At 42.0% G+C, this 20,031-nt stretch overlaps 2 protein-coding genes across 2 annotated transcripts; both read right to left on the reverse strand.

Annotated features, from left to right (window-relative positions):
- Nucleotides 1–408: 408 nt before the first annotated feature.
- On the reverse strand, nucleotides 409–2,550 carry LOC101112189 (disintegrin and metalloproteinase domain-containing protein 30-like). The gene has a single exon (XM_004003617.6). It carries the CDS (start codon nucleotides 2,548–2,550, stop codon nucleotides 409–411), a length of 2,142 nt encoding a protein of 713 aa, XP_004003666.3.
- Nucleotides 2,551–16,876: 14,326 nt separating this feature from the next.
- On the reverse strand, nucleotides 16,877–19,024 carry LOC101112445 (disintegrin and metalloproteinase domain-containing protein 30-like). The gene has a single exon (XM_004003618.4). It carries the CDS (start codon nucleotides 19,022–19,024, stop codon nucleotides 16,877–16,879), a length of 2,148 nt encoding a protein of 715 aa, XP_004003667.2.
- Between the last annotated feature and the right edge of the window lie 1,007 nt (nucleotides 19,025–20,031).

Below are 20,031 nucleotides of genomic sequence, written 5' to 3' on the forward strand. Positions count from 1 at the left end.
TGTGCTGGGAACTGAGAGACAGGATTTTGCCCTGATATCCACTGTAATTCTATGAAGCTCACAATGTGAGTGTTCAGAGACGCTCCCAGGGCATTCTTTTAAGGATATTCAAGACCTGAACAGACACTAAAGGGAAAGTCAAATAGGAAAGCAAAATGCATTGATTTGATTCCAAATGAAGAATACCATTTATTTCCTTATCAAAACCTCAAAGAATTAATTGAGATAAATCGAAAGAGGAATGGAGATTGGTTTGGATAAATGAAAGCTTGTTCAATTTATGACCATGTGTAATAAAAGTAGTGTGTCAATTGTCTGATTACTTTTTTGATTACTTTTTTGGTGTTTTTTTCTTTTTCTGCCTTGTTCTACTCCAGGGTTAAAGGGTGGTATTTCTTTCCCTTTGGATTAGATTCCTATGATTTTCCTGTAAAACACAACAATCACTGAGATAATTAAGAAAATAAGGCGCATTAATATAAGAATCACAACCTGAAGAGAGATGGGCATGTTTTTCCTTAGTGGTCCTGGAGGCCCACTGTCGATGCTTCCTCCATATCCTACCTCCTCACACAGCGGAGGGGCCCAACCATACAGGCAGTGGCAGTTTCTGTTACTGTTGCAGACTCCTCGGTGGTTGCACTTCTCAGGGAAACAGTCAAAATTCAGGACTGAGCTATTCACACATTTTCTATTAAAACACACCCGCTCCTTACCACAGGAGGTACCATCATTTATCATGCCCAGGTCAGGTAACCCCATAGGTACCATGGCTAGATGATAGCCAATGCCCCAGCACATGAGATTTTCTTCATGCAGGTGAGTGGATATTAGGATAGTGTGATCTGGCATCTGAGGGAGGGTTTCGACATTTATACACTGTAGCCTGCCACATAAGGATCTTTCTTTGGGACACTGCTCATAATCATGAACTCCTAAAATACCACAGTTCCCATATTGATCACCTATTACATTAACTGCATCATAGCACTGATGAGGAGCCCCCAAAGCATTAGCCCCAAAAATGTTTTGGCACTGCATAGTCCTGGATCGGCAGCCCTTTCTGACACAACGGGACCTGTACTTGCAAGGGGTTCCATCCTGCTTATAAGTATCACTTGGACAGAAAGCTGAGGTCCCATTGCAGTACTCTGCAAGGTCACATTCATTTTCTTCCACCCGACACATGTATCCAGATGGACGAAATCGACAGTTATGACAACAAAGTCCAGCACTACAGCTGGCTCCTTCTTTGAATTTACAATCTGGTCGACAACACCAGTCTTCTTCACACTCCTCTCCTGAACCACAGTCACATTCCTCATTCTCTTCCACAATTTTGTTTCCACATCTCTTAACCACATAGCCTAGGCCTGGGAGATTATTTAGACAGTTTAATCCTGAACTTACATGTGAATAAAATTCGGCATAACTACAATTACTAAACCCAGTTCGTCCAGTGCCCATGATACAACTATGCCTACCCTCACACTGGCAGTATTCATAATCATGGGTCATTCCCACACTATGGCCCAGAACATGAGCAGTCCAAGTGGCAGGGCCAAGGATATTTCTATCTAGCACAGAACTTGTAGATCCAGAAGGCATCATACTACATACACTTCCCCAGTGATGAGCAAGTGCATCCTTAAACTTTTTGTGAACATACAGGTGTGCCCAGTCTGCTGGAATCCGAAGACGTAGGTCACGTGACCTGTACTGCACAAACTGGCCTAAAACTTGTGATAGCTGTCCGAAATTAAGTCTTATTTTGTTTCTGTCTGTCCATACTTCAACAGCTAATAGTTGTATTCTCATACGGACATCTTGAAAGTAAGAGTCTGCAATTGAAGTCAGAAGAATGGCATCACTTATGACTTGAGTAAGATTGGAGTTCAAATATAAATACCTACTATTATCAAAGACCAGGGCTAATTCCAAGTACTTTTGGTGCATATATGAATTAGTAAATTCCGGTATAAGAGCCATGTTCTCATGCTGGGCCATCTGCTCTACTGTTTCATCATTAGTTAAGCCACAGAAATCAGAGGGAAATTCCTCCTCTTTCTCCAGGAGATACACCACGTGCTCAAAATGGGAAGAAGCCTTGCGGGGCTCGATTTGGTAATGATTGGCAGCAATTTTCAGGATGCCCCGGAGACCTCCCATGCATGTACTTATGGTAACCTCAGAATCCGGATTTCCTTCTACCAAGCCCATATAGTTGCAGTCCTTGGGTACATAAGGGTGATCTTCCAAGAGGCTCCCCTGTTCTGTGAAGGAGAAAACCTGCAGATTCCGAGGCAACAGAAACCTCTTGGGCCACAGATGAAGGACACGGTTCTTGCCTTTTACCTGCAGGAGGTAGGACACGTGCCTGGCCGCTCTCTGCTCCCCTCCACGGAAGCTCAGCTTCTTGGGAATGGTGATTTCATAGGAGTCAAAGCTCCACTCAGGGTGAAAAAGTAAATCCTTGCCAAGAGAGTCAACCAGGAGCACCGCCAGGACTAGTGACCGGCCTGGGGAGAGGCAGGTCCTCACTGACCTCATGGCACAGCCTGTTCCCCAGTGAGTCAGTCCCTGCCACTGTGGCCTTGAGAGTCAGCCTTCCAGGGACGTCCGCTAGAGGCGCGGGGAGCAGTGCGTGCCCTGCGGAGCTCGCTGGTGCTTGGGAGTGCAGCCCTGGGCCAAGCTGGGTCAGGCGGAGGCTACTGACTTCCCCTGCAGCTGCACGCCCCGCCCAACGCATCCAGTTCGTTCTTTGGGCGGTGCCATTGGGCGCACGTGGAAGAATCCAAGGAAGGTGCTCGAGAATAAAATGAAAAGCTAGACTGTCTTCATGCGGGTTGGAGAAGACAGAGAGCAGCTTGAGAAAGGGAAAAGGACTAAAGAGTAAGAGCAACAGAGAACTTGACAAAGGCTCTCTGTATCTTGGGCTATTTCTTTTGTTTCTATTGGCCTCAGGACACACCTGAGTTTCCCATGGGCTGATGCGGCTATTTCACAGATGCTGTGCCCACCTCACCGTTACACCATTTTCAGTGTTCACGGGGAGTCTCTTGTAGCAAAGAGGATTCCTGGAGTCAGCCAGAGGACCACCAGAGCCTGAGAAAATCAGAGCTGACTCATGTCCCCACCTCCTTACCTGGCTTCAGGCAAGGGGACGTTTCTAAGTTCATTTTGCCAGGTGGTTCTTTCTGCTGTGTGTCCTTAGGATGCCAGGGATCAGCATGCTTTTTGGTGTGGGTGTGCTTTGGATGTAGAATCTAGAAACAGTCAAATCCTAGGAAAATCCAGGAGACTAAAATCAATTCCAGTTGTATTACAGGGAAAGGTCAAAAAATAGGACGAGGCTTATATCTGGGAGACTAGTTAAGATGATCTTATAACAATCCAGGCAAGTGATGTTATCTATGGAACAGAAACGGCATGCAGTTCCATAAAATACATAGTATTTTTGGAAAGCTTATTGTGTACCCTCCACTATTCTCAGCTCTTTTTATGAATCAGTCCATTAACTCTTCATAAAAATGCCTAGTGTGCAGATAATGATAACGCTTATCGTCCATACTTCACACATGCTGCTGCTGCTGCTGCTAAGTCTCTTCAGTCGTGTCCAACTCTGTGCGACCCCATAGACGGCAGCCCACCAGGCTTCCCCAACATGAGGGAACTGAAACTCTACTTTTGCTCTGATGGTGTTACTGTGTGCCACTGTTGCCACACACAACCCGGTTCTCCTGACCAACACACAACACATGATGTTTACCACTTACCTCTGCTCTCACTCTGAGGTGGGGTGGGGGGGACAGGAGTGGACAGCTTCAAAAAATAGGCTGCTTGATTTATATGATTGAATGAATCTCCTAAATGAAAGAAGCTAGAATTAAAAAGAATATTCCCATTTCTGGCTTCTGTATTTTGGTCTTGACACTCAAGGAAAAAGAAAACATCAAAACAAGTTGACTTACCTATGGAGGAGAAATATGACAAGCTCTTCTCAGGAAACGGAGATTTTTAAGGTGCCATTCTCCTGTGCTGTGAGAAAGCGCCAGAACACAGCCCTGCTTAGCTTCTAGCAGAGAATGGGGAATGCCTTGAAACGGCCACTTTCGGGGGGTGGCAAAGAAGGAGGCCTGTGTACTGTGGAGATGACCTGGTTGGCAGGCCAAGCCCTGAGTATAATTACCAGACAGTAAGGGAAGGCCTGTCTAGAGGTTTAGGTTCCCAGTCAAGTCAGTTGCTGAGCTGAGAGGCAGTGGAGGTAAAGTACCAGAAGAAGGGAAGAACTCAGCAGAGAACTGACTGGGGATAAATCAAAGTTTCACCTAGTGTGTCGAGCTCCTAATTCAGGTTGGAAACCAAAAATCACAGTTTCTTCAGTCTGTCAATCTGGTTGACATTTTTAATTGCCCATCAACCTAAATTGTGGAGGACAGTGGAGAGCTATCTTCTATATTCATTCTATTTTATCATCATTTTCATATGTATACCATTTGCCTTTAGAGCACTGGAGTATTTCCTGATTGAAACACTGATTCTGAAGCTCCTATTGCTACAGTATTATCTTAGAGCTAACCTCTGCAACATCTGTTAACAAAAAGTTTTGTGGAAATAGCCTGCTTTGTCCTGTTTCTTATTTACAAAATTATACGTATGTATTGTAAAAGGTGGAAACAATCCTAGGTGACATAGAGTAGAAAATGCAAGCCTTTCCTTTATCTCCAACCTACATGTGATTTCAACAAACTTATTCTTTCCCCACAATACCAAGAAAAGAGGGTAGTTGAGGGTTTTCTTCCAAATAGAAGACATCATGTGTATAAGCGTGGTGGTTGGTATGGGGGCTGAGAATTTTGGAAGGATAAGCTCTCTGATGAGAGAATGTGAATAGTGATGAACCAAATCCCATTTCCATCTTCTGTGTAGTTCACTTCATGCTCATCTGGGGAGCAGATGTTTTTGACTGTGCTCTGGAGTCCTCACAGAGGTATTTTGTTGGTTTGTAGTGGAAGAAGCAGTGTCAGGGCTTCCTAGTCTGACATCTCATTTATGACTACAGTCTCTTGGAGGGATCTTTTTGCAATGATAGAAATGTTACGACAGTTCAGTATTGTAGCCACTAACCACCTGTGTTTATTGACCACTTGAAATATGGCTATTGTGGCTGAACAGCTGAATTTCAACTCAATTTGAAATTTGAGAGAATTTAAATTTAAATAGCCACATGTGGTTACTAGCTGCCATATTAGCACAGCTCAAGAAGGCCTTATTTCTACAACATTTCCAGTAGTGTTTATTATCCAGTTCATTTGTAGACTCACTTTAGAAAAAGATAGCTCAGTTGCATTCTGTGGTTATTAGTGAGGTTGAACATATACTATCTCAACCAATCCACTTAAGTTTCTTTAACGTTCAGTAAAACCTGCTGTATAACATTATAGTAGTTTCAGGCATACAACATAATAATTCAATATATGTATATATTGTAAAACCATCACCACAGTAAATACAATTAACATCCATCACCACCCATAATTATAATATTTTGTCTAATGATTAGAACTTTTAACATTTACTGTCTTAGCCACTTTCAATACACAATACATTACTCAATAATTCTTACATTTTTCTGTTCATATCCATTGCCCATTCTTCTATTACAAACTTTGCTCTGCTTTTCAATTTAATGGAGCTACTTATAAATTGGAAGTCAATTCGGCCAATCTGTTATTTGTTGCTTTACTTTTTAGAGTGTCCTTTATTATACAGAACATTTATAAGCTAGAAAGTATTTTGGTCTTGGCACTCAAGGAAAGCTTCTAGCTTCTGAGTTTCATGTCATTTTGCTTTCCTTCCTCACCCTCAGTTCAGTTCTGTTCAGTCACTCAGTCATGTCCTACTCTTTGTGACCCCGTGGACTGCAGCACGCCAGGCCTCCCTGTCCACCGCCAACTCCCAGAGCTGGCTCAAACTCAGGTCAGTTGAGTTAATGATGCCATCCAGACATCGCATCCTCTGTCATCCCCTTTTCCCATGCTTTTGATTTTTCCTAGCATCAGGGTCTTTTCTAATGAGTCGGTTCTTAGAATCAAGTGGCCAAAGTATTGGAGCTTCAGCTTCAAAATCAGTCCTTTCAATGAGTATTCAGGACTGATTTCCTTTAGGATTGACTAGTTTGATCTCCTTGCTGTCCAAGGGACTCTCAAGAGTCTTCTCCAACACCACAGCTCAAAAACATCAATTCTTTGGTGCTCAGCTTCCTTAATGGTCCAACTTTCACATCCATACATGACTACTGGAAAAACCATAGCTTTGACTAGGTGGACCTTTGCTGGCAAAGTAATGTCTCTGCTTTTTAATATGCTGTCTAGGTTTATCTTCTAAGGAGCAAGCATCTTTTAATTTCATGGCTGCAGTCACCATCTGCAGTGATTTTGGAGCCCAAGAAAATAAAGTCTGTCACTGTTTCCATTGTTTCCCCATCTATTTGCCATGAAGTGATGATATCGGATGCCATGATCTTTGTTTTTGAATGCTGACTTTTAAGCCAGCTTTCACTCTCCTCTTTCACTTTCACCAAGAGGCTCTTCATTTCCTCTTTGCTTTCTGCCATAGGGTGGTGTCATCTGCATGTTGTGTATTGTGTTGTGCTTAGTCACTCAGTCGTGTCTGACTCTTTGTGACCACATGGACTGTAGCCCGCCAGGCTCCTCTGTCCATGGGGATTCTCCAGGCAAGAATACTAAAGTGGGTTGCCATGCCCTCCTCCAGGGGATCTTCCCAACCCAGGGATTGAACCCAGGTCCCCCACTTTGCAGGCAGATTCTTTACCATCTGAGCCACCAGGGAAGCCCAAGAATACTGGAGTGGGTAGCCTATCCTTTCTCTGGGGATTTTCCTGACCCAGGAATTGAACCAGGATCTCCTGCATTGCAGGTGGATTCTTTGTCAGCTGAGTCACTAGGGAAGCATAATCTGAGGTTATTGACATTTCTCCTATCAATCTTGATTCCAGCTTGTGCTTCATCCAGCCTGGCATTTTGCATGATGTACTCTGTATATAAGTTAAATAAGCAAGGTGACGATATATATCCTTGAAATACTCCTTTCCCAATTTGGAACCATTGTTTCATGTCCAGTTCTAACTGTTGCTTCTTGATTTGCATGCAGATTTCTCAGAAGGCAGGTAAGGTAGTCTGGTATTCCATCTCTTTAAGAATTTTCCACAGTTTGTTGTGATCCACACAGTCAAAGGCTCTAGTGTTATCAATTAAGCAGTAGATGTTTTTCTAGAATTCTCTTGCTTTTTCTATGATCCACTGGATGTTGGCAGTTTGACTCTGGCAATTTCCTCACCCTATGATTGTAAAAATATCTGTGCAATATGCACTTTAAAAATACCGCTTAGTACCTCTCTCATTTTTTTGTAGGAAATACAACACTGTCTTCCAAGTGTGCTATCTTTCTATCCTATCACTGAATCAAATATTAAGTAATCCTATAATCAACACAGGGCACTATAAATATTAATACTTCTGACAAATCAGTGAGAAAAAGAAGGATAATCTAAAAAAAAAATGAGCAGGTAACTTCTATAGACACATCACAGAAAGTTCAGGGAGCCAAAAAAAGTAAATGGAAAATTCTCAGCCACATTATTGAGAAGCGTATTGCCAATTAAAGCTTCTATCTGAGGCTACATCTGTCAGGTTAGCAAAGATTTAAGAAATTAATAATATGAAGTCTTGGCGAGGCTGTAGAATAGTAACTCTCTTACCTAGAGTGGCAATGTAAATCAGTAAAACCGCTTTAGAACCATGTTTGTCATTAGCTTACATAGTTTAAAATAAGCACTATGATCCAGAAATTCCATTCCCAGGTATATGCCCAACAGAAATGTGTACAGCTGTACACAAGTATACGTGGACATAGCAATACACTCCAAACTGGAAACAGTTCTAAATTCCACCAGGTGACTGTGGCAACGGAGATAATGAATCAGAGTTACATGCCACATCATGGATGAATATTACAAACAGAAGCAAAAGAAAAAGGACAAAATCAGGTAAACTTGAACTTTATTTTTTAGAGATACATACATAACTGATAAATATAATGAAGAGATGATGAGAATTGTCAGGAGAGTTGATAGTTCTAGGAGAAGGCAAGGGGATATAATCAAGAATGGATGGTAGAGGGGCAGGTTATGGTTTGTGTAGCTTCCAGGGGACTGTGGTGCTGGTAATATAATTTTTAAGCACTAGTTTTGCTGTACACATTTGTTACACAATTCCAGGGCCCTTTATGCTCATTTCTATACATACTATATTTCACAGTCAAAAAAGTTGAATCACAATTTTTAAAATCTATTTCTAAGATAAGACATTTGACTATGTTTTGTTACTATTGATCTTTAAGAGATCCGCAGTTTAAAATGATCACATGTATATATAGATTGCTATATAGTAACACCATGGTAATGACAAACCAAAAATCTATAACAGGTACATACACAAAACAACAACAATAAAAACCTAATACTAAACAGAGTCATTGAATCACAAGACAACAGAAGAAAAAATGAACAGAAAAGACCAATAAGACAATTAAAAAACAATTACCTTCCTTGGTAGCTCAGCTGGTAAAGAATCCACCAGGTAATGCAGGAGACCCCGGGTTGATTCCTGGATCAGAAAGACCCCCTGGAGAAGGAATAGGCTACCCACTCCAGTATTCATTCAATGGCCTTCCCTGGTGGCTCAGATGGTGAAGAATCCACATGCAATGTGGGAAACCTGGGTTCGATCCCTGGGTTGAGAAGGTCCCCTGGAGGAGGGCATGGCAACCCACTCCAGTATTCTTGCCTGGAGAATCCCCATGGACAGAGGAGCCTGGCAGGCGACAGTCCATGAGTGCATAAAGAGTTGGACACAACTGAGCGACTAAGCATGGCAGCAAGGTTGCAAGAAAACATACATATTAATAACTAAATAAAGGTGAACTAAATGTTCTAATCAAAATATATATAGTGGCTGAATAGATACAAAATTGAGAACTGTATGTATACCACCTACAGGAGACTCACTTCAGGTCTAAAGAAAGATGCACACACAGACTGAAAGGAAGGGATGGAAAAGGTATTCCACACACATGGAAATCAAGAGAAAGCCAGAATATTTATATCAGACAAAATAGACTTTCAAATAAAGACTGTTAAAGAGACAAAGAAGGCCATAACCCAATGATCAAGGGATCAATAAAAAGAACATACCATATTATGAATATATGCATATACAGTAAAGACAAGACAATCTCATCAATAAGTGATATTGGGAAAACTGGACAGTTACCTGTGAAAAAAGTGAAATTAGAGCATTCTCTAATACCATATGCAAAAATAAACTAAAAAAGGATTAAAAACCTCTTTTAATCTAAGGCCAGAAAGCATAAAACTCACAGGCATAACACTCGTTGATATAAATGAGAAATATTTTTAGTAACTGTCTCCTAAAGCAAAGACAATAAAAGCAAAAATAAACAAATGGAACCTAATTAAACTTAGAAGCTTTTGCACAGCAAAGGAAACCAGCAACAAGAAGACAACCTACTGAATAGGAGAAAATATTTGCAAATGAGAGACTAAGAAGAAGTTAATATCCAAAATACACAAGTCATAAAATTCAACATCAAAAAACCAACAACCCAATAAAAAAATGTCCAGAAGATCTGAACAGACAAATTTTTCCAAAGAAGACATGTAGATGGCCAATAGGCGCATGAAAGTCATACACTATTACTAATCATCAGAGAAATTTCTTATTAAGACTATGTGAGATATCATGCCACACCTGTCAGATTTGCTGTTATTAAAAAAAAAAGACCACAAATAACAAATATTAGCAAGGATAGGATAAATGGGAACTGTCCTAAACAGTTGGTGGAAATGTAAATTGGTGCAGTCCCTATGGAAAACATGTGCAGGGTCTTCCAACAACTAAAAATAGAACTACCATACACTGTAGATTTCTATCCTGGATATTTTTTTTTTTTTTAAAGAAAAAAGACTGAAGTGAAAAGATACAATCACCCCAATGTTTACCACAGCAGTATTTACAAATGCCAAGATATGGAAGCAACCCAAGCATTCACCAACAGATGAAAGGATAAAGAAGATGTGATGTACATAGTAATTTGGAAAATTCATCAATGGCCACAGGACTGGAAGAGGTCAGTTCTCATCACAATCTCAAAGAAAGGCAATGCCAAAGAATATTCAAACTACCATACAATTGCACTCATTTCACATGCTAGCAAGGTAATACTCAATATCCTTCACCCCAGGTTTCAACAGTACATGAACCAAGAGCTTCCAGATGTACGAGCTGGATTTAGAAAGGGTAGAGGAACCAGAGATCAAATTGCCAATATCCATTAGATCATAGAAAAAGCAAGGGAATTCCAGGAAAACATCTGCTTCAGTGACTACAGGAAAGCCTCTGACTATATGGATCACAACCAACTGTGGAAAATTCTTAAAGAGATGGAAATATCAGACCACCTCATTGAAAAAAACTGTATGTAGGTCAACAAGCAACAGTTAGAACCAGACATAGAACAACAGACTGGTGAAAAATTGAGAAAGGATTACATCAAAGTTGTATTATTTTTACCCTGCTTATTTAACTTCTATGCAGAGTACATAATGCAAAATGCTGGGCTGGGTGGATCACAAGCTGGAATCAAGACTGATGGGAGAAATATGAATAATCTCAGATATGCAGATGATACCACTCCACTGGCACAAAGCAAAGAGTAACAAAAGAGCCTCTTGCTGAGGGTGAAAGAGGAGAGTGAAAAAGATGGCTTGAAACAACTTTCAAAAAACTAAGGTCATGGCATGTGGTCCCATCACTTCATGGCAAATAGATGGGGAGGAAGTGGAAACTAGCAAATTTTATTTGAGGGGGCTCCAAAATCACTGCAGATGGTGACTGCAGCCATAAAATTAAAAGACACTTGCTGCTTGGCAGAAAAATTATGACAAACGAAGACAGCATATAAAAAAGCAGAGACCTCACTTTGCCGACGAAGGTCTGTATAGTGAAAGCTATGGTTTTTTCAGCAGTCATGTATGGATGTGAGAGGTGGACCATAAAGAAGGCTGAGTGCAGAAGGATAGATGCTTTTCAATTGTGGTGCTAGAGAAGACTCCTGAGAGTCCCTTGGACTACAAAGATATCAAATCAGTCAATCCTAAAGGAAATCAACCCTGAATACTCATCAGAAGGACTGATGGTGAAACTGAAGCTCCAATATTTTGGCTGCCTTATGCGAAGAGCTAACTCATTGGAAAAGACCCTGATGCTGGGAAAGACTGAGGGTAGGAGGAGAAGAGGGTGACAGAGGATGAGAAGGTTGGATAGCATCACCAACTCAATGGACATGAGTTCTAGCAAACTCTGGGAGATAGTGAAGGACAGGGAAGCTTGACTTGCTGCAGTCCATGGGGTTGCCAAGAGTCAGATATGACTTAAGACTGAACAACAACAAAAACAAAAATGCATATTAGAATATACAATGGACTACTACTCAGCCATTAAAAGAATAAAATGTCATTTTCAACAACCTGGATAGACTTGGAGGGTAATATGCTAAGTGAAATAAGTCAGAAAAAGATGTTCTCTTATAGGTAGAATCTGAAAAATGTACATAGTGAATAAAACAAAGCAGAAATAGACTCACAGATAAAGAGAACAAACCAGAGGTTACCACTGGGGAAAAGAAAAATTGGTGGTGTGGTGGGGGGTGAGACTGGGGACAGGGAATAAGAGGTAAAAACTACTATGTATATAATAAATAAACTACAAGACTATGTAATACAACAGAGGAAATATAGCCATTTCTAATAACTCCAAATGACTGTGGCCCACGAGGCTCTTTTATCCACAGAAATCTTTAGGCAAGAGTACTGGAGTGCCTAGCCATTCCCTTTTCCAGGAGATCTTCCCGACCTGGGGATTGAATCTGGGTCTCCTGCATTGTAGGCAGATTCTTTACTGTCTGAACCACCAGGGAAGCCCATAAATGTACTATAACCTTTAAAAATTGTGAATCTCTATGTTGTATGCCTGAAACTTGCATAATATTTTACACTGAATATACAGAGTTAAAAAGAAAGAGAAAAGGAGGAAAAAAATAATTACTAACTATAACAGGAGATTGGAATAATAGGAGGTTAGCTATTAAAATATGAAGAAAATCTGAATATTTTGTAATAGTGTAAGCAGCTTTTGCTCAGAAAGAGCTCTTTGCAGGAAAGAGCTCTCTGAAAGAGGCCGCTCTCTTCTTGTCACTATAATCTTAAACTAGGCAGCCATGCTCTGCTTATCCCTGGCCCTAGCGTGTCTTTCCAATCTTTAGATCACAGATTGCTTTGCCTAACCTGTTGGTTCTTTCCATAGATCAAAGAAGTAGAAATAAAGAGTAGGTAATTAGCATGACCAGTTGTCTTCCCTAGTTTCTTCTTCAGCAAACTTGTGAACAAACTGTGTGAACAAGCTCTCATCTAAGGAAAGATCACAAGAAGTCAACAAGCTTGCACATACAAGGGGCTGGTGATGACTCTGAACCCCTACCTCAAAGATTAAATGAGATTACTTCCTTTTTCCTCTTTAAAACCTTTCATGGCTGAGCAGACTCTTTGGAGTTGGTCTTGGGACGTGAATCCATCTTCTCCCTAGACTGCCAGCATTCTGATTAAAAGCAGTGTTCCTTTTTACCACCATTTGCCTCTCTTTTAGGTATTGATTTTTGAGCAGCAAGAAGCTGGACCTGAGTTCAGTAACAGTAGTGGATACAATGCATAAATGATATTGATGATAAAATATATTATTTATGATATAGCCACCACCCGTAAGGGTGAATTTTAGCATCCATGGCCAGAAGAGTTAACCTCTTCTTAGGGCTGAGATCCAGATCTTCTTGGAGGGCACAGCCCAACTGAACAGCAGAGAAATCACTGAGAACCGCTCTGGTGGGTCTTTCCGGAAGTCCAACCTCTAAGGTCCTGGGGAAAGCTGTTCACAGGAAAGTGTCTCACTGAGACACTGCAAGGCACTGGAGAAAGTTGTTCATGGAAAGGTATATCCCCGAGGCATTCCAACACACTCTACTACAGAACCACCTGGAGAAATGTGGGTTCCTGGAATTGCTATTAATACTAGTTGCTGGATACCTCTGGCGGCCTACACTGCAGACTCTGGACACTTCAGAGGCAGTCTACTATTCAGGTTCCTGGCACTTGGGAACCTACTTACTTGGCCAGAGGATCCTGTGTAGGGAGTCACTGGAGCACAGAAAGCAAATCTCTCTTAAATTTTCTCTCCAGCACCCTCTCCTGAAAAAGGATAGCATAGTGCCAGCTAACAAAGCTAAGATATTTAAAGGCCCACATCCATTTGCACAGAATAGGCAGAAAGGGTGATAGTAGAGCTAACTGGTAATAAATTGATAATCTACACAATCTGCTCTGAAGAGTTATATTTGTCAGTCAGGACAGGCAAGATTACAGAATTCAAGTTAGAGCTCAATTTGCTCTAAAATATTTGAGGCTGGAATGAGGACTGCATGCTTTCAGGGTAGTTCTTCCTGAGGTACAAGTGAAACAGTTGAAACTCACTTTTTTTTCCTCCATCATTGTTCTTCCCTAGGTCAACAGAGATCTTCAAATCCATACCCCTCAAAACCCCAGTTTTTCTCACTTGACGTGGGTGGATAGACTCCAGTACTCCACTGCTGCTGCTGCTGCTAAGTTGCTTCAGTTGTGTCTGACTCTGTGCGACTCCATAGACGGCAGCCCACCAGGCTCCCCCATCCCTGGGATTCTCCAGGCAAGAACACTGGAGTGGGTTGCCATTTCCTTCTCTAATGCATGAAAGTGAAAAGTCAAAGTGAAGTCCCTCAGTCGTGTCCAACTCTTCACGACCCCATGGACTGCAGCCTACAAGGCTCCTCCGTCCACGGGATTTTCCAGGCAAGAGTACTGGAGTGGGGTGCCATTGCCTTTTCCGCCAGTACTCCACAGCCACATGTAATGTCCTTCGAGCTTACTCAGATTTATCTAAACACCACAAGATCACAATTTTTAAACTTCTCCTTGTTAACAGCAGAAAGTTCTAATAGTCTATACTATCTCTTTGACTTTCTATGTATATGACCAGATGGTCTATAAGTGGCGATTGTCACTGTTGTTTTGTTTTCTGGGCTAAAACTAGGACTTCCAGGTCAAGTTGAATAGAACATATGTAGTTGGCATCTGCTTTATACCTGTTTATAAGTTCATCATTATTATTTTGCTATAGATGGTGGTAGATACCATTAATTGGTTTCGGAAGTTCCTCTCTGTTTCTAAATTGCTGTGAGATTTAATAATTTTTATCACAAAGATTTAATTTTACCTCTTACTGTCTTGAGTCTATTCACAGGATTGTATCAATCTTCCAAAGGTGATGCCATCTATTCATTGATTTACTAATGTTAACCATTCTTTTATTCCTGAGGAAGAAAAATCCTGGTCAAGATGGGTTTATATAACATTCATTGCTAGTTTCAGCTTGGAAATGATTTATACATTTCCCTCTATGTTTATAGATAAGATGAAATATAATTTTTCTTATTTGTGCTGTCCCTGTAAGAATTTTACTAACAAAGTCATAATAGGTTCATAAGTTGAACTGAGGTGTATTTTCCTCATTTTTAATTTTCTGGGGGGAGTTTATGAAAGGGACTATCCTATTGGTTCTTTCCAAGTAAGGTGATGGATGTGTTAATTATCTTGTCCTTAGTAGTAATTCTATGATCTATGCATATTAAATTTTCATGAAGTACACTTTAAATTAATATACTGGTACATTCTATCACAATTAAAAATTTTAAAACATTTATGTATATTAAATTTCCATGCAGTATACTTTATATATTTGTACATTTTTATCACAATTTAAAATCATGTTTAAACAACCTTAAGTTTTTAAATGAACTCTCTTCCCTAAATTCAACTTCCTAATATCCATATAAAGCTACATTGAATGATGTCATTATCAGTTATGCAATCTTGAGTATTTTATTTCAACTCATTGTCCTCAAATGTGCTTTGAAAAATGAGAGAATGAAAACACCTACCTCACAGAGTTACTTTCAGGAATATGCACATTGACGCTGGTGAAATGTGTGGAGTATTGCCTGGCCAGAGCAACCATTCAGTTAATGGTAGCCAACATTATTAGTACTATAGCCATAGTTTCATCAGTCCCAAACAGTCAAAGGGGACACTCTTTATCATGAACCTCCCACAGCTTCTTTAGTTAGAAGAACTGCATGGCTAAGAAGAGTCTGGAGTTGGGTTTAGTTGACCTGCTGTACTGCCTGGGGAAGGAGGAGCCCGGCGGAAGCTCAGGAAACAGTAGGAGGGTTCAGCCCAGAACAAGACCAAGACACTTGGGCTGTCACAGGGCTGGGATGATGAACAAGATATGGCCATTGACTCCTCTGAAGGGGCCACTCAATCCTCCTCTCTTCCAGCCAAAGCACCAGGCAGAAGGGTGCTTGGAAGCAGACATGGGTGTACTTGGGATGAATGGTGTTCCTCACTGCCTTCTTTTCTCTTTCGGGGTGTGGCAAACCTAAGGCTAGATGTCCCCCAGCACACATTCACAAGAGACTTTTCCCTGCAAGCAGAAACCCAAAGCACAGGATTCTTCCACCAGGACCCTGCCAGGTCTTGTCATCCTTCGTAGACTGTGGTGCACTTCAGGAGTTATGGTAGATTAAAGTGCGGCTGCTTAGTCGCTCAGTCATGTCTGATTCTGCAATCCCATGGACTGTAGCCTGCCAGGCTCCTTTGTCCATGGAATTTTCCAGATAGAACACTGGGGCAGGTTTCCATTTCCTTCTTGAGGTCATCTTCCCAACCCAGGGGTCAAACCCACATCTCCTGCATTGCAGCCAGATTCTTTACCACAGGTGCCACCTGGGAAGCCCCCCACCCAACTGAGGTCAATCCAAACATTAAGTCAGAGATTACATGTAAACAGAGCTACAGTGAGCCACACAGTGACTGTAACAGGGCAAGGTCCTTAACTGAGCTACTTCCCTTGTAAACTGTGCGTGTGTTACTTGCTCAGCTGTTTCTCTTTGCGACCCCATGCACTGTAGCCTGCCAGGCTCCTCTGAGCATGGACTTCTCCAGGCAAGAATACTGGAATAGATAGCCATTCCCTTCTCTAGGGGATCTTCCCGACCCAGGGATTGAACCTGGGTCTCCACATTGCAGGCAGATTCCTTACCTTCTGAGCCTTTTAAACTATGGTTTCTATATATTAATAAAATGTGGTAGCCACCATTATAGATCAGCACAGAGCACAGACACAGATGATGTCACTGATGATCCTGAGGGAGTCAGAGGGAAAGGGAGACAATGACTTTGTTTGCTGAAAACAGACACAGGACTCTACCCTGAAATCCACTGTAATTCTATAAAACTCACAATTCTAGTATTCAGAAAGCTGTTAGGGTGTTCTTTTCAGGATATTCAAAACTTGAACAAAAACAAGAAAGCTAAGAAAGTAAAATGCACTGATTTGTTTCCAAACTAAGAATACCTTTTATTTGCTGATCAAAACCTCAAAGAAAATTAGGTTAAGGAATAGTAGGAAGAAGGAAGAACTATAGATAAAGGAGAAGCTTGTTCAATTTATGACCCTGTGTAATAAATAGTGACTGTGGATTGCCTGATTACTTTTTTGCTTTCTTGACATGTTTTTGTCTTGAATTGTTCTTCTCCAGCATTAATTAGTGATGTTTCTTTTTAGATTCATCAGCTTTCTATGATTTTCCTATAAAACACAACAATCACTGAGATAATTAAGAAAACAAGGCGTGTTAATATAAGAATCACAACCTGAAATGAGGCAGACACCTCCTTCCTTAGCGGTCCTGGAGGCCCACTGTCGATGCTTCCTCCATATCCTACCTCCTCACACAGCGGAGGGGCCCAACCATACATGCAGTGGCAGTTTTTGTTATTGTTGCAAACTCCTCGGCGGTTGCACTTCTCAGGGAAACAGTCAAATTTCAGGACTGAGCTATTCACACAGTATCTATTAATACACACCCGCTCCTTACCACAGGAGGTACCATCATTTATCACGCCCAGGTCAGGTAACCCCATAGGTACCATGGCTAGATGATAGCCAATGCCCCAGCACATGAGATTTTCTTCATGCAGGTGAGTGGATATTAGGATAGTGTGATCTGGCATTTGAGGGAGAGTTTCGACATTTATGCACTGTAGCCTGCCACATATTGAATTTCGCTTGGTACACTTTCTAAAATCACGAAGCCCTGAAATCCCACAGTTCCCATATTGGTCACCTAATAAATTAACTGCATCATAGCACTGATGAGGAGCATCCTTGGCATCAAGTCCAAAAATTTTTTGGCACTGCATATACCTGGATTGACAACTCTGTTTGAAACAATGGGCTTCGTACTTGCAAGGGGTTCCATCCTGCTTATAAGTATCACTTGGACAGAAACCTGAGGTCCCATTGCAATACTCTGCAAGGTCACATTCATTTTCTTCCACCCGACACATGTATCCAGACGGACGAAACTGACAGTTATGACAACAAAGTCCAGTGCTACAGCTGGCTCCTTCTTTGAGTTTACAATCTGGTTGACAACACCTGTCTTCTTCACACTCTTCTGTCGAACCACAATCACATTCCTCATTCTCTTCCACAATTTTGTTTCCACATCTCTCAAGCACGTAGCCTAGGCCTGGGAGATTAGTTAGACACCTTGCATTTGAAGCTCTATATATGTGTGCAAAATAATGGGCATAACTACAATTACTAAACCCATATCGCCCAGTACCCATGATGCAGCTATACCTTCCCTTACATTGGCAGAATTCTTCATCATGTAGCATTCCCACACTGTGTCCCAGTACATGAGTGGACCAAGTAGCGGGTGCAAGGATATTTACATCTGGAAAAACACTTACAGATCCAGCATAAAACCGACTACACGCATGTCCCCCGGACTGTGCAAGTAAATCTGAAAAAGTTCTTTTAAGATATAGGTGTACCCAATCAACTGAAACCCGAGTATTTAGTACACTTGTTCGGTATACCAAAAACTGGCTTAAAACTTGCTCTATCTTTGAAAAATTAACTCTAATTTTGTCATTATCTGTCCATACTTCAACACTAAATAGATGTATTCTTAGACGGATATCTTGGAAGTAAGAGTCCATGATAGAAGTCAGAAGAATGGCATCATTTATGACTTGAGTAAGATTGGAGTTTGAAAATAAATACCTACTGTTATCAAAGACCAGTGCTACTTCCATGTACATTTGATGTCTATATAAGTCAGTGAAGTCTGGTGTCCTAGCTATGTTCTCATGCTGGGCCATCTGCTCTACTGTTTCATCATCAGTTAAGCCACAGATCTGATTAGGAAATTCCTCCTCTTTCTTCATGAGATATACCACGTGCTCAAAATTGGAAGAAGCCTTGCGGGGCTCGATTTGGTAATAATTGGCATCAATTTTCAGGATGCCCTGGAGACCTCCCATGCATGTACTTATGGTAACTTCAGAATCCGGATTTCCTTCAACCAAGCCCATATAGTTGCAGTCGTTGGGTATATAAGGGTGATCTTCCAAGAGTCTCCCCTGTTCTGTGAAGGAGAAAACCTGCAGATTCCGGGGCAACAGAAACCTCTTGGGCCACAGATGAAGGACACGGTTCTTGCCTTTTACCTGCAGGAGGTAGGACACGTGCCTGGCCGCTCTCTGCTCCCCTCCACGGAAGCTCAGCTTCTTGGGAATGGTGATTTCATAGGAGTCAAAGCTCCACTCAGGGTGAAAAAGTAAATCCTTGCCAAGAGAGTCAACCAGGAGCACCGCCAGGACTAGCGACCGGCCTGGGGAGAGGCAGGTCCTCACTGACCTCATGGCACAGCCTGTTCCCCAGTGAGTCAGTCCCTGCCACTGTGGCCTTGAGAGTCAGCCTTCCAGGGACGTCCGCTAGAGGCGCGGGGAGCAGTGCGTGCCCTGCGGAGCTCGCTGGTGCTTGGGAGCTCAGCCCTGGACCAAGCTGGGTCAGGCGGAGGCTACTGACTTCCCCTGCAGCTGCACGCCCCGCCCAACGCATCCAGTTCGTTTTCTGGGCGGTGCCGTTGGGCGCACGTGGAAGAATCCAAGGAAGGTGCGCGAGAATAAAATGAAAAGCGAGGCTGCTTGCAGGCTGTGGGGAGAAGGCAGGGAGCAGCTTGAGAAAGGGAAAAGGATTAAAGAGTAAGAACAACAGAGAACTTGACAAAGGCTCTCTGTATCTTGGGCTATTTCTTTTGTTTCTATTGGCCTCAGGACACACCTGAGTTTCCCATGGGCTGATGCGGCTATTTCACAGATGCTGTGCCCACCTCACCGTTACACCATTTTCAGTGTTCACGGGGACTCTCTTGCAGCAAAGAGGATTCCTGGAGTCAGCCAGAGGACCACCAGAGCCTGAGAAAATCAGAGCTGACTCGTGTCCCCACCCCCCACCTGGCTTCAGGCAAGCGGACGTTTCTAAGTTCATTTTGCCAGGTGGTTCTTTCTGCTGTTTGTCCTTAGGGTGCTAGGGATCAGCGTGATTTTTGGTGTGGGTGTGCTATTTGGATGGAGAGTCTAGGAACAGTCAAATACTAGGAGAATCCAGGAAGCCTAAAATCAATTCCAGTTGTATTACTGCTAAGTCACTTCAGTCGTGTCCGACTCGGTGCGACCCCATAGACGGCAGCCCACCAGGCTCCCCCATCTCTGGGATTCTCCAGGCAAGAACACTGGAGAGGGTTTCCATTTCCTTCTCCAATGCATGAAAGTGAAAAGTGAAAGGGAAGTCGCTCAGTCGTATCCGACTCTTAGCGACCCCATGGACTGCAGCCGACCAGGCTCCTTCCTTCATAGGATTTTCCAGG

Source organism: Ovis aries, chromosome 1, assembly GCF_016772045.2.
Source record: "Ovis aries strain OAR_USU_Benz2616 breed Rambouillet chromosome 1, ARS-UI_Ramb_v3.0, whole genome shotgun sequence".
Taxonomy (NCBI): domain Eukaryota; kingdom Metazoa; phylum Chordata; class Mammalia; order Artiodactyla; family Bovidae; genus Ovis; species Ovis aries.